The sequence below is a fragment of the Monopterus albus genome, unplaced genomic scaffold, assembly GCF_001952655.1.
Source record: "Monopterus albus unplaced genomic scaffold, M_albus_1.0 scaffold591.1, whole genome shotgun sequence".
Lineage (NCBI taxonomy): Eukaryota > Metazoa > Chordata > Actinopteri > Synbranchiformes > Synbranchidae > Monopterus > Monopterus albus.
The window spans coordinates 48194-62355 of NW_018128471.1; the positions used below are offsets into that span (position 1 = coordinate 48194).

The 14162-nt window shown below is 43.2% G+C and overlaps 1 protein-coding gene across 1 annotated transcript in view; it reads right to left on the bottom strand.

The window, feature by feature from the left end:
- Positions 1-14162, bottom strand: part of LOC109953252 (coiled-coil domain-containing protein 102A-like) — a 31094-nt gene that overhangs the window by 15373 nt on the left and 1559 nt on the right. Inside the window, exons 2-3 of the mRNA XM_020588678.1 lie at positions 8832-8948; positions 7868-8077 (exon numbers count right to left, since the gene is read on the bottom strand). Coding sequence (XP_020444334.1) covers positions 7868-8077; positions 8832-8930 — 309 coding nt within the window. The 5' untranslated portion in view covers positions 8931-8948. The remainder of the gene's footprint in view (positions 1-7867; positions 8078-8831; positions 8949-14162) is intronic.

Below are 14162 nucleotides of genomic sequence, written 5' to 3' on the forward strand. Positions count from 1 at the left end.
CGCCTGCCTGTATCTGGGATCTTGCCCTTTCGGTCATGACCCAAAGCTCATGACCATAGGTGAGAGTAGGAAAATCGACTAGTAAATTGAGAGCTTTGCCTTGCAGCTCAGCTCCTTCTTCACCACAACGAACCGGTACATCAACCGCATTACTGCAGAAGCTGCACCGATCCACCTGTCAATCTCCCGTTCCATCCTTCCCTCACTCATGAACAAGACCCCAAGATACTTAAACTCCTCCACTTGAGGCAGGAACTCAACCATGGCCTCAGACTTGGAGGTGCTGATTCTCATCCCAGTCGCTTCACACTTGGCTGAAAGCCATCCCAGTGCACACTGGAGGTCCTGGCTTGATGGAGCCAACAGGACAACGTCATCTGCAAAAAGCACAGACGAGATCCTGTGGTCCCCAAATGGGACCCGGAAACAAGTCTGACATAATGCCGGCAATGTGAACCGAGCTCCTGCTCCTGCTCCCTCAATAGAGGGCCCCAACCCCATACTCCCGGAGCACCCCTACAGGGCGCCACGAGGGACATGGTCGAATGCCTTCTCTCATATCCTCAAAACACATGTGGACTAGATGGGCAAACTCCCATGAACTCTCCACCACACCGAAGAGGGTATAGAGCTGGCCCAGTGTTCCACAGCCAGGATGCGAACCGCATTGTTCCTCCTGGATCTGAGGTTTGACTATCGGTTGAATTCTCCTCTCCAGTACCATGGCATAGACTTTCCTGGGGAGGCTGAGGAGTGTGATTCCCCCTGTAGTTGGAGCACACCTTCCGGTCCCCCTTCTTGAAAAGAGGGGCCACCACCCTGGTCTGCCAATCCAGAAGCACTGTCCCCGACCGCCACGCAATGCTGCAGAGGCGTGTCAACCAGGACAGCCCAACAACATCCAGAGACTTAAGGTACTCAGGGCAGCTCTCATCCACCCCCCAGTGCCTTGCCACCAAGAAGCTTCTCAACTACCTCGGTGACTCCAGCTTGAGTGATGGACGAGTGCACCTCCAAGCCCCGGCGTCTGCTTCCTCATTGGAAGACGTGACACACCCGAGTTTTTGACTCCACAACCACCTGGGCTTTCCTGCAATATCCCCAGTTGAGGTCAACAGCTGCCCACCTCCACTGTAAACATTTTTGGCAGGGCTTCCCCCTCCTGAGGCCCCAGACAGTTTGCCAGAATTTCTTCAAGGCCAACCAATAGTCCCTCTCCATGGCCTCACTGAACTCCTCCCAAACCCGAGTTTTTGACTCCACAACCACCTGGGCTGCAGTCCGCTTGGCCTGCCAGTACCCGTCAGCTGCCTCAGGAGTCCCACGAGCCAACCAGGCTCGAAAGGACTCCTTCTTCAGCTTGACGGCATCCCTTACTTCCGGTGTCCACCACTGGATTCGGGGATTGCCGCCGCGACAGGCACCAGAGACCTTACAGCCACAGCTCCGAACAGCAGCATCAACAATGGAAGTGGAGAACATGGTCCAATCGGACTCAGTGTCTCCAACCTCCCCAAGGATCTGGTCAAAGCTCTGCCGGAGGTGGGAGTTGAAGATCTCTCTGACAGGGGATTCTGCTAAATGTTCCCAACAGACCCTCACAATACATTTGGGTCTGCTGAGTCTGTCCAGCTTCCTCCCCCGCCATTGGGTCCAGATGTACTTAAACATGTTGCCTGAAGAACTCTGTGTTTTGGACTGTTGGTTGGACAAAACAAGCAATCTGATGTTGTCACTGGACTGGACTACGAAATGTCGTTTAATTTAAGATAAATTCGTTTAATAAAATGTAAAATTATTATCTCAGTAATTAGAAAAATAATTGGCAAACTAGTCAGTAATGAAAAACTCATTTGTGTCTATGAAGCCATAATGTGTGCAAGAATTAAATAAACACACAATCATACAGATAGATAGATCCAAATTAAACCCCCAACCCCCCCATTTTCTGAGAAATGTGCCACCTAGAAAAGGTTTCTGGTGTGAACTCAGAACCCATCAAGACTCATCACCAGCTAGCCAAAATAAAAACTATTTCTAACAAGCATTGTACATGGTAGATATTATACAGATATCTGAACTGGGACAACCAAGGTCAGCACCTTTATTCTGCTGTCCCTGACATGTGATCTGTGAAACGAAAAGGTCTGATAAATAAAGTAGTTTTCTACTCTATGCCTAAAAGCAGACATGCAGACCAGGAGCCTCACTATTCCCTGTGGTTTGATCATTTCAAGACTATGTAATGGCTGTCTGAGAGGGTGCCATGAGAGATGGGGAAGGAGAAGAAGACAAATTGGAGGGATCACTGACTGATCCATGAGCAGGAAGGGGTCTATATACACCCCCATACATATACATACAGTGTGTATTTCTGTGGATGCCCACATGTACGCATGTTTACTATGCATTACTGTGTTAATACTCTGTTGTGGGTTTATGTGTTTGTGCCAAATCTGTCTGTATGCGCAAACATAAAAGCACAATATGTGTATGTGTGCATTACTGTATATGTGTGTTGTGCCACACTGCCTGTTAAATGTTTCTCCTTGACTGGAGGGACCCTGAAGTCTGCCACTGCATCTGTTCCATTAAAACAAAGAAACACACACAAATAAACCAGCTTATGCCCCAAAATACATTTATATACATTTATCCCCTTGTCAAAAAGGTCCTTATTGTGAAGGGATAAAAAAACTGAATTAGATAGGGAAACAACTAATGAACTTAACTATGGCTCATTCATACTGATGTGAACACACTTGCAAATTCCTGTGTGCATACCCAAACAAACAATTACTCCCTTCCCCCTTCTGTCATACTGAAGTTACTATTAATTTAGATAGTGAAGTCTTTCTCCCTTGAATGCACACACACACACAAAGCAAACAGCATAATTGGGTTTCTAATCAGGGCTGCCCAAGAGCAATACAGTGGGGGAGGGTCTTGTGGGCACTGTCTCAACTGCATTGGTCAGAACAGATCAGCTCAACAATAGACTGAATGAGCAAGAAAATTACAAGGGATGGAAATAATTAAAAATGAACGTGGAAACAGACAAAGTGGTTCTAAGAAGTAAATACATCCCCTGCAGCAAACACACATGCAAAATTAGCCTTTCTTTAAATGTTAATGCACTGTTAGAATTTTGTTGTTGTCACAAGTAGTGTGCTGTATGTACTGTATATATTGTTCTATTGTTCTATCCCAGAAAATAACTAGAAAGGAGCATGTATTGAATATGTACTTATAGAAAACACTGGCCAACAGACTGTGATTACTGTCACCTCATTAGGCACCTGCTAGCACTCAGCAAGAATAAAAAATTCTTGCCTTATCTTAATTTATGCTGTAATCCAAACAGAAAAGGGCAACAAAATTTGAATGAAGGTGGATGAAGTAATGAGGGCATCTATAAACTCCATCAGTTCAAATGCAGCTGTACACAGCGGCCTGGAGCCAATTTCACACAGATACTAGCTTACAGCTAGCTAACAGTCCGATTTCAGATAGGTGTCTATCTGAAAACTTGTGACAATGGTTTGCTTAACAGTCTCACACAAATAGTTTGCTATGAATTCTGTGTAGATTAAAACTTTTCAGACTAGGTTTTGGTTAGCCACCACTTTGTCACGGTGGTTAATCAAACCAATGTGACAAACTGCTTAAATCCTCCTACTCCAGCAAAACTGTTTACCCTCTGGAAAACTTAACAGATGGATTTTTTTACTGTGAAATTTCAGCAAAGACTAAAAATAAAGAAAAGCTAGTCATAATAAAATCTCAGCACAGTACACAACTGCAGCAGAGCTGTGATGCTGTACATTCTTCAGGCGGCAGAGCTCAGTGCCCATGCTAAGCTGTCGGGCAGAATTAGATTATTTTGCAAATAAATACATCCACATTTTTCCTACAGGCTACTCCCTAAAAAAGTCCCTACCTTTATTTGCTCCACAACATTAATAGTAAACAACAAATTGTCATATTTTGCTCCAATCTGACGTCATTCATCAGCTGATCTTACTGATTGTTACCATTGAAACATGGCTCCTAGTTCAGAGTCAGCCTGGGTTAGGATGGCTTTTTATTTTTGCAAAACTGCACAGCTTCCATTACACAAAGAGCCAATTTAAGACTGGCCTAACACTGCAAACCGGTCTAAAGCTTCTTACTGAAACCAGCAGCAGAAGAAAAACCTTCTCATTCACAGTACATCCCACTAATTCACAGTTATTTTTGCTGTTATTTCTTCTGCTTGCACAGATGATGTCAGTGGCTCCGTTCCAGTTTAAAATGATCTCAGTGAGAATGACAGGCCGTGTCTGGATCAGAATCATTCACCACCACACACACTATCAACACTAGAACCAAGACTAAACACTCCAGCTTGGTCAGCTCAGTCATCAGGCTCAATTAATATTCATAATGGGCTCAATAATCATAATGTTTGTCCCTACCATACAGGGATAAACAATACATACCTCTATACAACCAATTTGTAGCAGGTAACAGTGAAGTTCTGGGAAATTTAAGAACAAAACAATATGTCCTAGCAAAGACTTGCGTATGTATAGCAGACAAAATGAGGCACTCACAATCATCGTCTTTCTTCATTTTTATCTATCCAAGCCACTTCAGGGTTATCTCAGTTATCTCATTAGCTGGTACTGAACAGGCACCGACAACCAAGGTCAAACTGCACTGTGAGTGCAGTAGTGAGCTGCAAAGTCCTAGTAGAGGACTATGTCCGGTGTAGCACTGCTGCAAGGTTGATCTTCACTATCTCAAAGGGAAAAGAAGACTCAATGATCATGGTGCCATTTTGGGCAATCATTTTTGTTGATGCAATCCATAACAGCAAAGTAACACAAAAACGCCTGTCTTTGTATGACAAAGTTGGATGGACCCGCCAAAGCTATGTTTTAGGAGATGTGTGCTGTAAAAGAAAAGGATGTTACACAACCTTTTGTGGTGGAAAAGACTTTCCAGTTTCATTAACAGTTTCAGCCATCAACTGTAAAAATAATGGACAGGCTGACGTCTCCCAGAAGTGAAGCCCCCTGGTGGCTGGTTGCAGTACAGGTTGTAAATCCCACCTCCACCTCCTTAGTGGATGTGGCATGAATCAAACTACAAACTAAAAGTACAAATCAAATACAAATTTTCCCAGTGGTGATTTCTCTGTTTTTTTGTAGATATGATCATGCTGATGTGTGTACAAGTTGTCATTTTTCTGGTAAGGCTGTTTTTAATAAGTTATTTGTTGATTTTAAAAAAGAGAGGTGTATTTCAGACCATTTGGGTGGTCAGATGCTATCACTCCACTTCTGGTTGTGACTGTGTAGAATCTAGCTGCAAAAAAATCAAGATGGCAGCCACTGTATTCATGGTATTTTGGCTTCATTTTTGCATAGTGGATGGAAGTGGTGATGACAGTATATGCAATGGACATGGCAACGGTTTCAGCACAGCAGAGCTAGAAAAATTCCAACTTATCTTTGATCTCATCAAACCCAACAGCTGCAAGAGGATGTTAGTCCATGACTGTCATTCAGATTCCACTGAAAGGAATAATGTCTTGTCACAATAAAGCATGATCTTTTAAAACCCTTACTAAGCTTTATGGATTTAGTTTGGATGACTGGGACGTCTTCTGTGCCAACAACACAGTTGTCAAGACAGAAGCTAATACAGATGAAGACAGTGTTATCTCACTTTTCTCTTGTAGCAACCATCCACTGCATACAGTCGCTTTATACTAATAACAGTTATTACCCTTTCTCCATTTTCACCAACCAAGGTCTCAGCAAGACTGTGAGCTAATTCAATCTGTTGCTTTTATGCTCAAACATAATGTCTGAAGTAATTATTTCCCTTTAACCACTGATAAATTTTTTTAAGAATTTTTACTCTCATGTGTGTGTTGCCATTAAACTTAAGAGCTTCATAAATAACCACGTGGGACAGGTGGTAATGGGGGCCACTTACCCTGACAAAAACACATGTTTTGCACTCCACTAGTGTATGGTTGTGCCACCCAACTTCTTGCTAATAGGACCATTAAAAGAGACTAGAGATCATCACATTCACACTCACACACGTACTGTACATATTGGAATACCTTTGGGCAGAGACTGCCTTCACTCAGTCAGAGAGGGGCATGTTGGGTAAACCACCCCACCTGGTGACCATACAGGTCATAACAAGACTCCTCATGTTACTGATTCTACTACTTTATTAATTTTATCATATGTACTTTAATTGATTTTTTCTATTTTGTTGTTTTAAATACACTTAAGTGCACTTTGTTGCCTGACTAGGGGCGACTGTGGTTCGGTGGGTATAGCAGTCGTCTCCCAACTAGAGGGTCGGCGGTTTGAATCTCTGTACCTGCAGTCCACATGTCGAAGTGTCCTTGGGCCAGACACTGAACCCCCAAGTTGCCCCTGATGGTTAGAGCCATCGGTTGAGTTGGTGCCGCAGATGGCTGCCTCGGCTCTGTACCGGAAACAAATTCCTTGTGTGTAACATACTTGGCCAATAAAGGTGATTATCCTTAATGCAAAGCCTTTTAAATGGCTTTGCCTTTATATGATTAACAGCCAGCAGCTCATATAAGATACAGTACTATGATACATGTGATAAAATATGAATTAACAGATTGTAGTTTTTCTGAAAGTTTAAAGAAAATGTCAGACACAGCACACACAGTATGCAGCTCTGAGGGTGCCTTAAGAGTGAGTCCAGCCACCTGTCAAAGGAAATACTATACATTTTAGCTGCAAACTCATTATTTTAGACACTACCATATATGGGGGTTGAAACATGGAGCTTCACCTTCAAGTTTACCTTAGTATGAACCTTTAATCTATAATATGATACAGTTGTGTCCAAACATCAGACTTCTCAGGTTTCATCTGCTCCACCCTGATTTCTTCTGGATTGTCTGACTCTAAGAAAGTGATAATATGGTGGCAACCATTTACACACATACTGTACAATCTGCAATGGGAAAGCTCCTCCATGCAGCATGGGAGGTGAGGATGAATACTGTCACTGATGAATAGACAGCGAATTGTTTTACGTTTCAGCACCATATGGTCACAAAGACAGATAAATGATGGGGCTACTAAGGTAAACCGATTAGAACAGTTAAACACAATGTGTGTTGGTGCATCCGGTGTCTTAATCACTTGTCCTGGTCCTCATTCTCTGTCAGGATCAATACCATGGTTGCAACACTGTACACAAACTACAATCAATCTCTCGTCTCTCTCTTTCTCCCACACACACACACACACACTTGTACTTCTATCTTTGTCAGGACATGTACCAACATATTGCATTCCCTAGCCCCTAACCTGAACCCTAAAACCAAGTCTTAACCCTCAAAAAGGTGCTTCACAAAGTGAGCACTGGCAAAAATGTCCTCACTCTGTAGCAAAAAAATGTTTTTGGTCCTCACTATATAGCAAGTACAAGAACACACCCACCTCCCCACACACACACACCTGGTAATTTTTCAAAAATACAAGGATACAAGGTCAGGGAACACAAACTGCTAAACAGATGTCAGCGGTGTAAATGTATCAGTGCAGTAACAAAATGATTGCGCTAAAGTTAGTTTCTATTTCATTGCTACCTGGAATTTAAAGGACAAATCAGATTTGTTTATAATTTGGGTTATCTTGATGACAAAAGTGTTATGATAACAAATAGAAATGATGGACAAAATTATAAAAATATTCCCAAAGTTGCAATAAAGTGAAATTTATAATTTTATTAAAATTAAAAACATATGCTGCTGAAAAAAAAATCTACTCAGCATAGTGAAAGCTCAGTGATTTCTAAAAGAAATCCTGCCCACCTTGTTTTTCTCAAACAGCTCGCACTGGATGGCTTTGAGGTCAGTGTCAAGAGCGGAGGCGGCTTGACGGCGTTTCTTGGCCAGCTGCTCCTCCAAATCCTCAGCCTGAGCCCTCAGCTTCTTATTGTCCCTCTCCAGGGCCAATTTCTCTGTCTCCAAATGCTCCCTACGTCCCCACTCTGCAGCATTCTCCACCTGCAGCCTCTCCATCTGACGGAGATACACAGAGAGCGGAGAGAAAGACAGGCTAAAGACACTATAATTATGGTGGCAAGTATTACAGGTTTATCAATCAGTGCTGGTAACAAAGGCTCCCTCAACCTCTTGGTGTTGCTCAGTGATGACCAGTACAGGACAATTCCTAGTGTAAAATTTTGCACTGAAAACTGCACTGAAAGGCATCTTAATACTAAATGCTGCATGGAGGCAAACTATTGCTGCATTGACCTCTGATATTGGACGTGGTCAGTATTCAATCAGACTTGACTGTCAACTCAGATCCAATATTTGACCAGACCAACTACTCAGGTAGCTGACTATCAAAACCACCACTCTGAACTCTGGGCAACTGAGGAATACTCATGACATGATTTTGGCCAATATCATTAGATCAACAGTAGTTACTGTGTAAAAAGCTAATGTCAGGTTATAGTTACAGATGTGTTGCCAAAGGCAAAGTCTTACAAAATCATCAGGGAAAGATGGGAAACAATGAGCAGCGAAAGGTGTTCAGCTGCCTCAGTCTGGAAATGTGTTTTGTAGTTGCTGCTGTTAAGCCTAACAGAATGCACCGTGGATTAAATAATGTACGCATGACACAAAATATGACAAAGGGGAGCAGACCAGACAACAGAATAGACATATACCTGGATTTCTCTGTCATGTCAACAACCTTCCAGTTTTTATTCCACCATGCTGCTGGCAACTACTCCTACACATTTTCTCTGCTTCCCTCTCTCCTCACCTCAGCTCGTAGTTCAGCTAGTTTTTTGTCCATACTGGTTCGGGCACCCAGTTCATCCTCCAGATCTTCAGACATGCGGCCAAGTTCATCCTGATGCATTTCCTTGAGCAGGTTCAGCTAGATGATGTATGGAAGAGGAGGAAGAAGAAAAAAGGTCAATGTCTCGATGTTGTGTCTTGTTTTTTATTGTTTGAGGTTTGCAGGACCACTGAAATCCAGCAGCATCAAACTGTTATTCTCTAAATTCCCCTTCCTTCCACCTACTCTATTTTTACACTCCACAAAAACAGCTGAGAATGAGTGCTGAAGTAAAGGTATGATGATTCATGCTAATGAATCTTTACTGGCCAAGTATTTTATACACAAAGAATTTGTCTCCAGTGCAGAACCAAGTCAGCCATCTGTGGTGACAACTCACACACACTGAGAGTGGCGCTGTCCCTGCAGGGGACAACCACTCTACCCCATAAGCCACAGCCGCCCCAGTCATGTATATTCTGTGCCTGCATGGGAGAAATAATTCCCCCAATCAGCAGGTATCTGGATTCTCCATTCATAAAGGGAAAGAAGAAGAGCTAGATGGGATCGACAAGCTGTAAACAAAGTAGTTCTCATTCAACACAGCTGCTGTTTACAGCTGCTTCTAATCAAGAATATGTCTGATAAGAAGCTGCAAATGACATTGCTGTTCTCTGTCCTTGGTCTTTTGAATGTGGAACAAGAAAGGAGGTCATGGGGATGAAAAATGAGGAGAAACTGCACTAATTGGGTGAAATCATGGATACTACAATGACAGGCTGAAGCAGCTTTCCTGAACTGTTCTCTCCTTGTGCATCGATTCAATGGGCAGAACAGCAGAAGTTACTGGTTCAGCTTCACCCACTATCAAGGTGCACAAACACAGAAAAAATTAACTGGAAAGCAAAATGTCTTGCAATGTTCCAAGCAGCTTTAATGCAAGGATAACGCATTTTGGCATAAAGACCCTGATGAAGGGTATTTTATTTTTGCATTAAAGTTGCTCGAACACTGCAACTGTCACCAGACATTTTGCTTTCTTGCTAAGCTGAACAGCCAATCAAAATAATCTCTCTTACCGAGGAGGTAATTCAATATGTCGAAAAGCCGCCAGCAGGGCACGACTACTGCCAACTGTGTGAGACACATTGGGAAGACAAGCCCCGACAGATGCTCCCCGACAGTGGCCAGCCATTGGCTTGGTGTGTCATGGCCCCTAATGAGGCGTTTAATTGTATTTCTTTTATGTAATATGTAATTATCATCTGTTTGAGGCTGGTGTATTAAAGTTAGCATGAATGTGCATGACTGTTGTCTTTATATTTATTCTGATAATGCGGTGGGTCTTGTTGACCACTAGTAGAGTTTGGGAAGACCTTTTTGGCCACTTCAAGGAAGCAGCAACCAGGTGCTGCATCATCTGCCATTTTATCATCTTATAAAGCTGTTGTTTGTGACACATCAAGTATCAAGTTTGTACCCACCTCATCAATGTAATGATCCAGTCTCTACTCTCTTTTAACTCTGTATTTAGTCTCTACAGCTAGTCTCTAACTCTGGCTGCCTGAACAGATAGTGTACAGTGGCTTTTTCACTGAAAACCGCTGCTTGCTGCAGCTGGACACATCGTCGATGACAGAGCTGAGACTGAACCAAGACTGATACGGTTGCATTTCCATCATCTGAATAAGTAATATAGTGATTCTTTCTTGCATCTAAAGAGAGCCTTTTTTATGTGTTATGGAACTTTGGCTACATGCACTTTAATGCAAAATTCCTAGCGTTACTGTTTAGTACCAATGTTATTCTGTCAAGAGACAGGACAACATAAGTGTTCATTATACTTTGGTAGGAAACTGGAACACAAATTCATAGTACTTCCATCATGTAACATTTCTACAGCAGCTATCCTCCAAACATTTGCTTGATATTTATTGTTATCTTGTCTGTGTGCAGACAATATGGCGCCAATCAGGGCTGCCTCAGACGTGTGCTCCCGTGTGATTTTGTGTTTTTTGTTGTTGTTCATGTCAGTTTTCTGTAATCCTGTCCGGATTACTTTTATGAGGGATGAACTTTTGAATATCCGCCAGCTCAGTCTGGACATTTTCTCCTTTGAACGTTTTAGCTGGCAGAGCAGCAGCTGTTATTTGGAAGTGGAGGAGACGCCGAAAGGGGAGAAGGGCTGGCGCCCTCGTAAGGTTACGATGGCGGGCATACTGAACACCATTCCCAGAAATACATTTAGCTAATCTCTGCTCCCTTGTTAAAAAAATGGATGAACTGCTGCTCGTCAATAGGAATAACTCGGACTTTTCACATTCTGCGGCATTATGCTTTGTGGAAACGTGGCTCAGTGACTCATTCCCTGATGAGGCTGTTCAGCTGCTGGGATTTCAGACTTCATCATCAGGAAACCGAATGACTACAAACCTGTCGCCCTGACATCTGTAGTCATGAAGTGTTTTGAGAGACTGGTATTGGCCCACCTGAAAGCAATCACAAACCTCGGCTGGATTCCCTGCAGTTTGTTTAACGAACAAACAGGTCAGTGGATGATGCAGTCAATATGGCACTGCACTACACTCTGCAACACCTTGACTCACCAGGGACCTATGCTCGGATCTTATTTGTTGACTTCAGTTCAGCATTTAACACCATTATCCCAGACATCCTCCACTCCAAACTCACCAAGCTCACTGTGCCTGCCCCCACCTGTCAGTAGATCACCAACTTTCTGACAGACAGGAAGCAGCAGGTATGGCTGGGGAAAACAGCATCCAGCATCTGGACGATCAGCACAGGCGCCCCCCAGGGGTGTGTGCTCTCCCCGCTGTTGTTCTCCCTCTATACTAATGACTGCACCTCAGGAGATCCTTCTGTAAAAATCATGAAGATTGCCGACGACAAACAGTCACCAGCCTCATTCACGATGGTGACGAGTCAGCCTACAGACAGGAGGTTGAACAGCTGGCCCTGTGGTGTGGTCATAACAACCTGGAACTGAACACACGGAAGACAGTGGAGATGATAGTGGATTTTAAGAGGAACTCCTCCATCCTATCTTTGCTCACCATATTCACCAGCAGTGTTTCAGTCATGGAGTCCTACAAATTCCTGGGCTCCACAATGTCTCCGGACTTGAGGTGGACAACCAACATCAGTGCTATTATTAAAAAGGCGCGGCAGAGGATGTACTTCCTACGTCAGCTCAGGAAGTTCAACCTGCCTCAGGAGCTGCTGATTCAATTCTACAGAGGAATCATCAAGTCTGTTCTCTGCACTTCCATCTCTCTCTGGTTTGGCTCGGCAGCCAAACAGGACAGAAACAGACTCCAGCGGACATTCAGAACTGCAGAGAAAATCACCGGTACCAGCCTGGCCTCCATGGAGGATCTGTACACCTCACAGGTCAGAAAGAGGGCAGAGAGGATTTCTGCAGACCCCTCTCACCCTGGATATAAACTCTTTGAACTCCTCCCCTCTGGACGGTGCTACAGGTCACTGTACGGCAATACATCCAGACACAGAGGTAGTTCCCCGGGCTATTACAATGATGAACAGCTAGTATGTTGCTCTTCTAACTTGTGATTTTTTAGCTTGTATATATTGAGCATTTATTTTGTTATGTTGTGCACATTGGGGGCCATTGAGCTGGAGTCAAATTCCTTGTGTTCTTGAAATACTTGGCAATAAAGTTATGCTTATGCTTAAATTTATCAGCGAAGACGTCCCCTTGTCCTTTCTCCTTAGGTGGTGGCCATTTCTGCCATCTCCTGTGATCTTGAAGTATCTGAGACAACAAGCTTGTAGATAAGAATGACCCAGTCTTCTTAAGCATGCCTTTTCATCCCTCTTTGTTCTTATCTGATCATTGAATCTCTGCCTGTCTTATCCGCCTCCTTTCCACCTTCAGCCCTTTGTCCTGTCCTGCTTTCATCTTCATCCGTTCTGCCCTGCTTATCTTCAAAACACCCATCATCACCGTCTACACATCACTCACAATGCTCACCCACCCCCTTTTATCTTTGCCTTTGTTCACGTTATCGCAATGATTTTGTCACTCAGACCTGTGTTGGCTTTGTCCTTGTCCTCACAGCTTTCTCTCTTCTCTGCAGGCCTGCAATGCCACCAAGTGGTGTCACACTGCCATAACATAAACTGTATTTCAGTTCAGAGGGCTTGTGTCTAAGCTCTACACTCTATGGCTGCCGTTTCATCCAAGGAACTCAGCTGTGTACTGAGATGTTTTGAGGATTTATGATGAGCTTCTCTTCAGAAATCCATCTATGAAAGACACAAGTAAAGAAGACAAGGAGAAGGTAGAGGAGGTATTTCTGTGAACGTGAGTAAAATTAAACACTGTCAAAGCAACAGTTTAATACAATACCACAGAACTACAGGTGTACTGTATAGTGCTATCCCACTGTATCTTCCTACAAGCCACTGTACTCTGTTGTAGTCATGTTACTGTTCTCTACTCTTTGATAAACTGAGCAGCCTCTCCTTTTGTCTACGGAATTTAAAAGTAGTTCAATTAAAATCCTTTTTCCATGAACAACAGTGTTTCAGATATGTGATTCACATCAGAAAGGTAACCAGTGCAGAGTTCCTCCACGGTTGGTGTCTAACTCTGTTGTGGAGCTGGGGTGGGTGTAGAGTCATGTGACCAATAGGTTTTGTGTCACTAACTACTCCTTACCTGCCAGGAGGCTTGAAGCTCCAATCACTAAAAATGCAAAAAGATCCCTCACTGGCTTCCTGTCACGAAAACAGCTGGTGTGTTGGAACTTGTGACCTATCCAAAGGTGCAACTGAAGAACTGAACTAATGTCTCTCTGCTTGTCTTCACTTAAAGCAGCAGTCTGCTGTCATTGTAGAAACAGTAAATGAAATCTCCTCTCTGTTGTTTATTTGTTCATGCTATTTAACTGCCATCACAATTTGGTGGAAACTCTACATCAGAATTCTTATTTCGTGCCACAACAGAATCACAGAAACAGACTATGGATTGCATTCACATGGAGCTTATCTAGTTGAAGTAATTCAGCAAGTCACCGATTTTCATGTGTAATGGATTATGCCAATATGTTGTTTCACTCCATGTAGACTAATTGTAGATGTGATCATTTCAAATAATGAGGTACCCTGTTATTTCTGCAGAAGCAAGCCAAATGTTTCAAGCTGATAAGCCAGGAGCACTTTGTTTCCCAAAGGATGAAGCCGGAGGTAGACATAAAAACTCAAGGTTCAAGATTACGCACTGGGTAAAGTTATTATTTTCATTTATGCCTCCCCTCCTTTGAGCAAGTA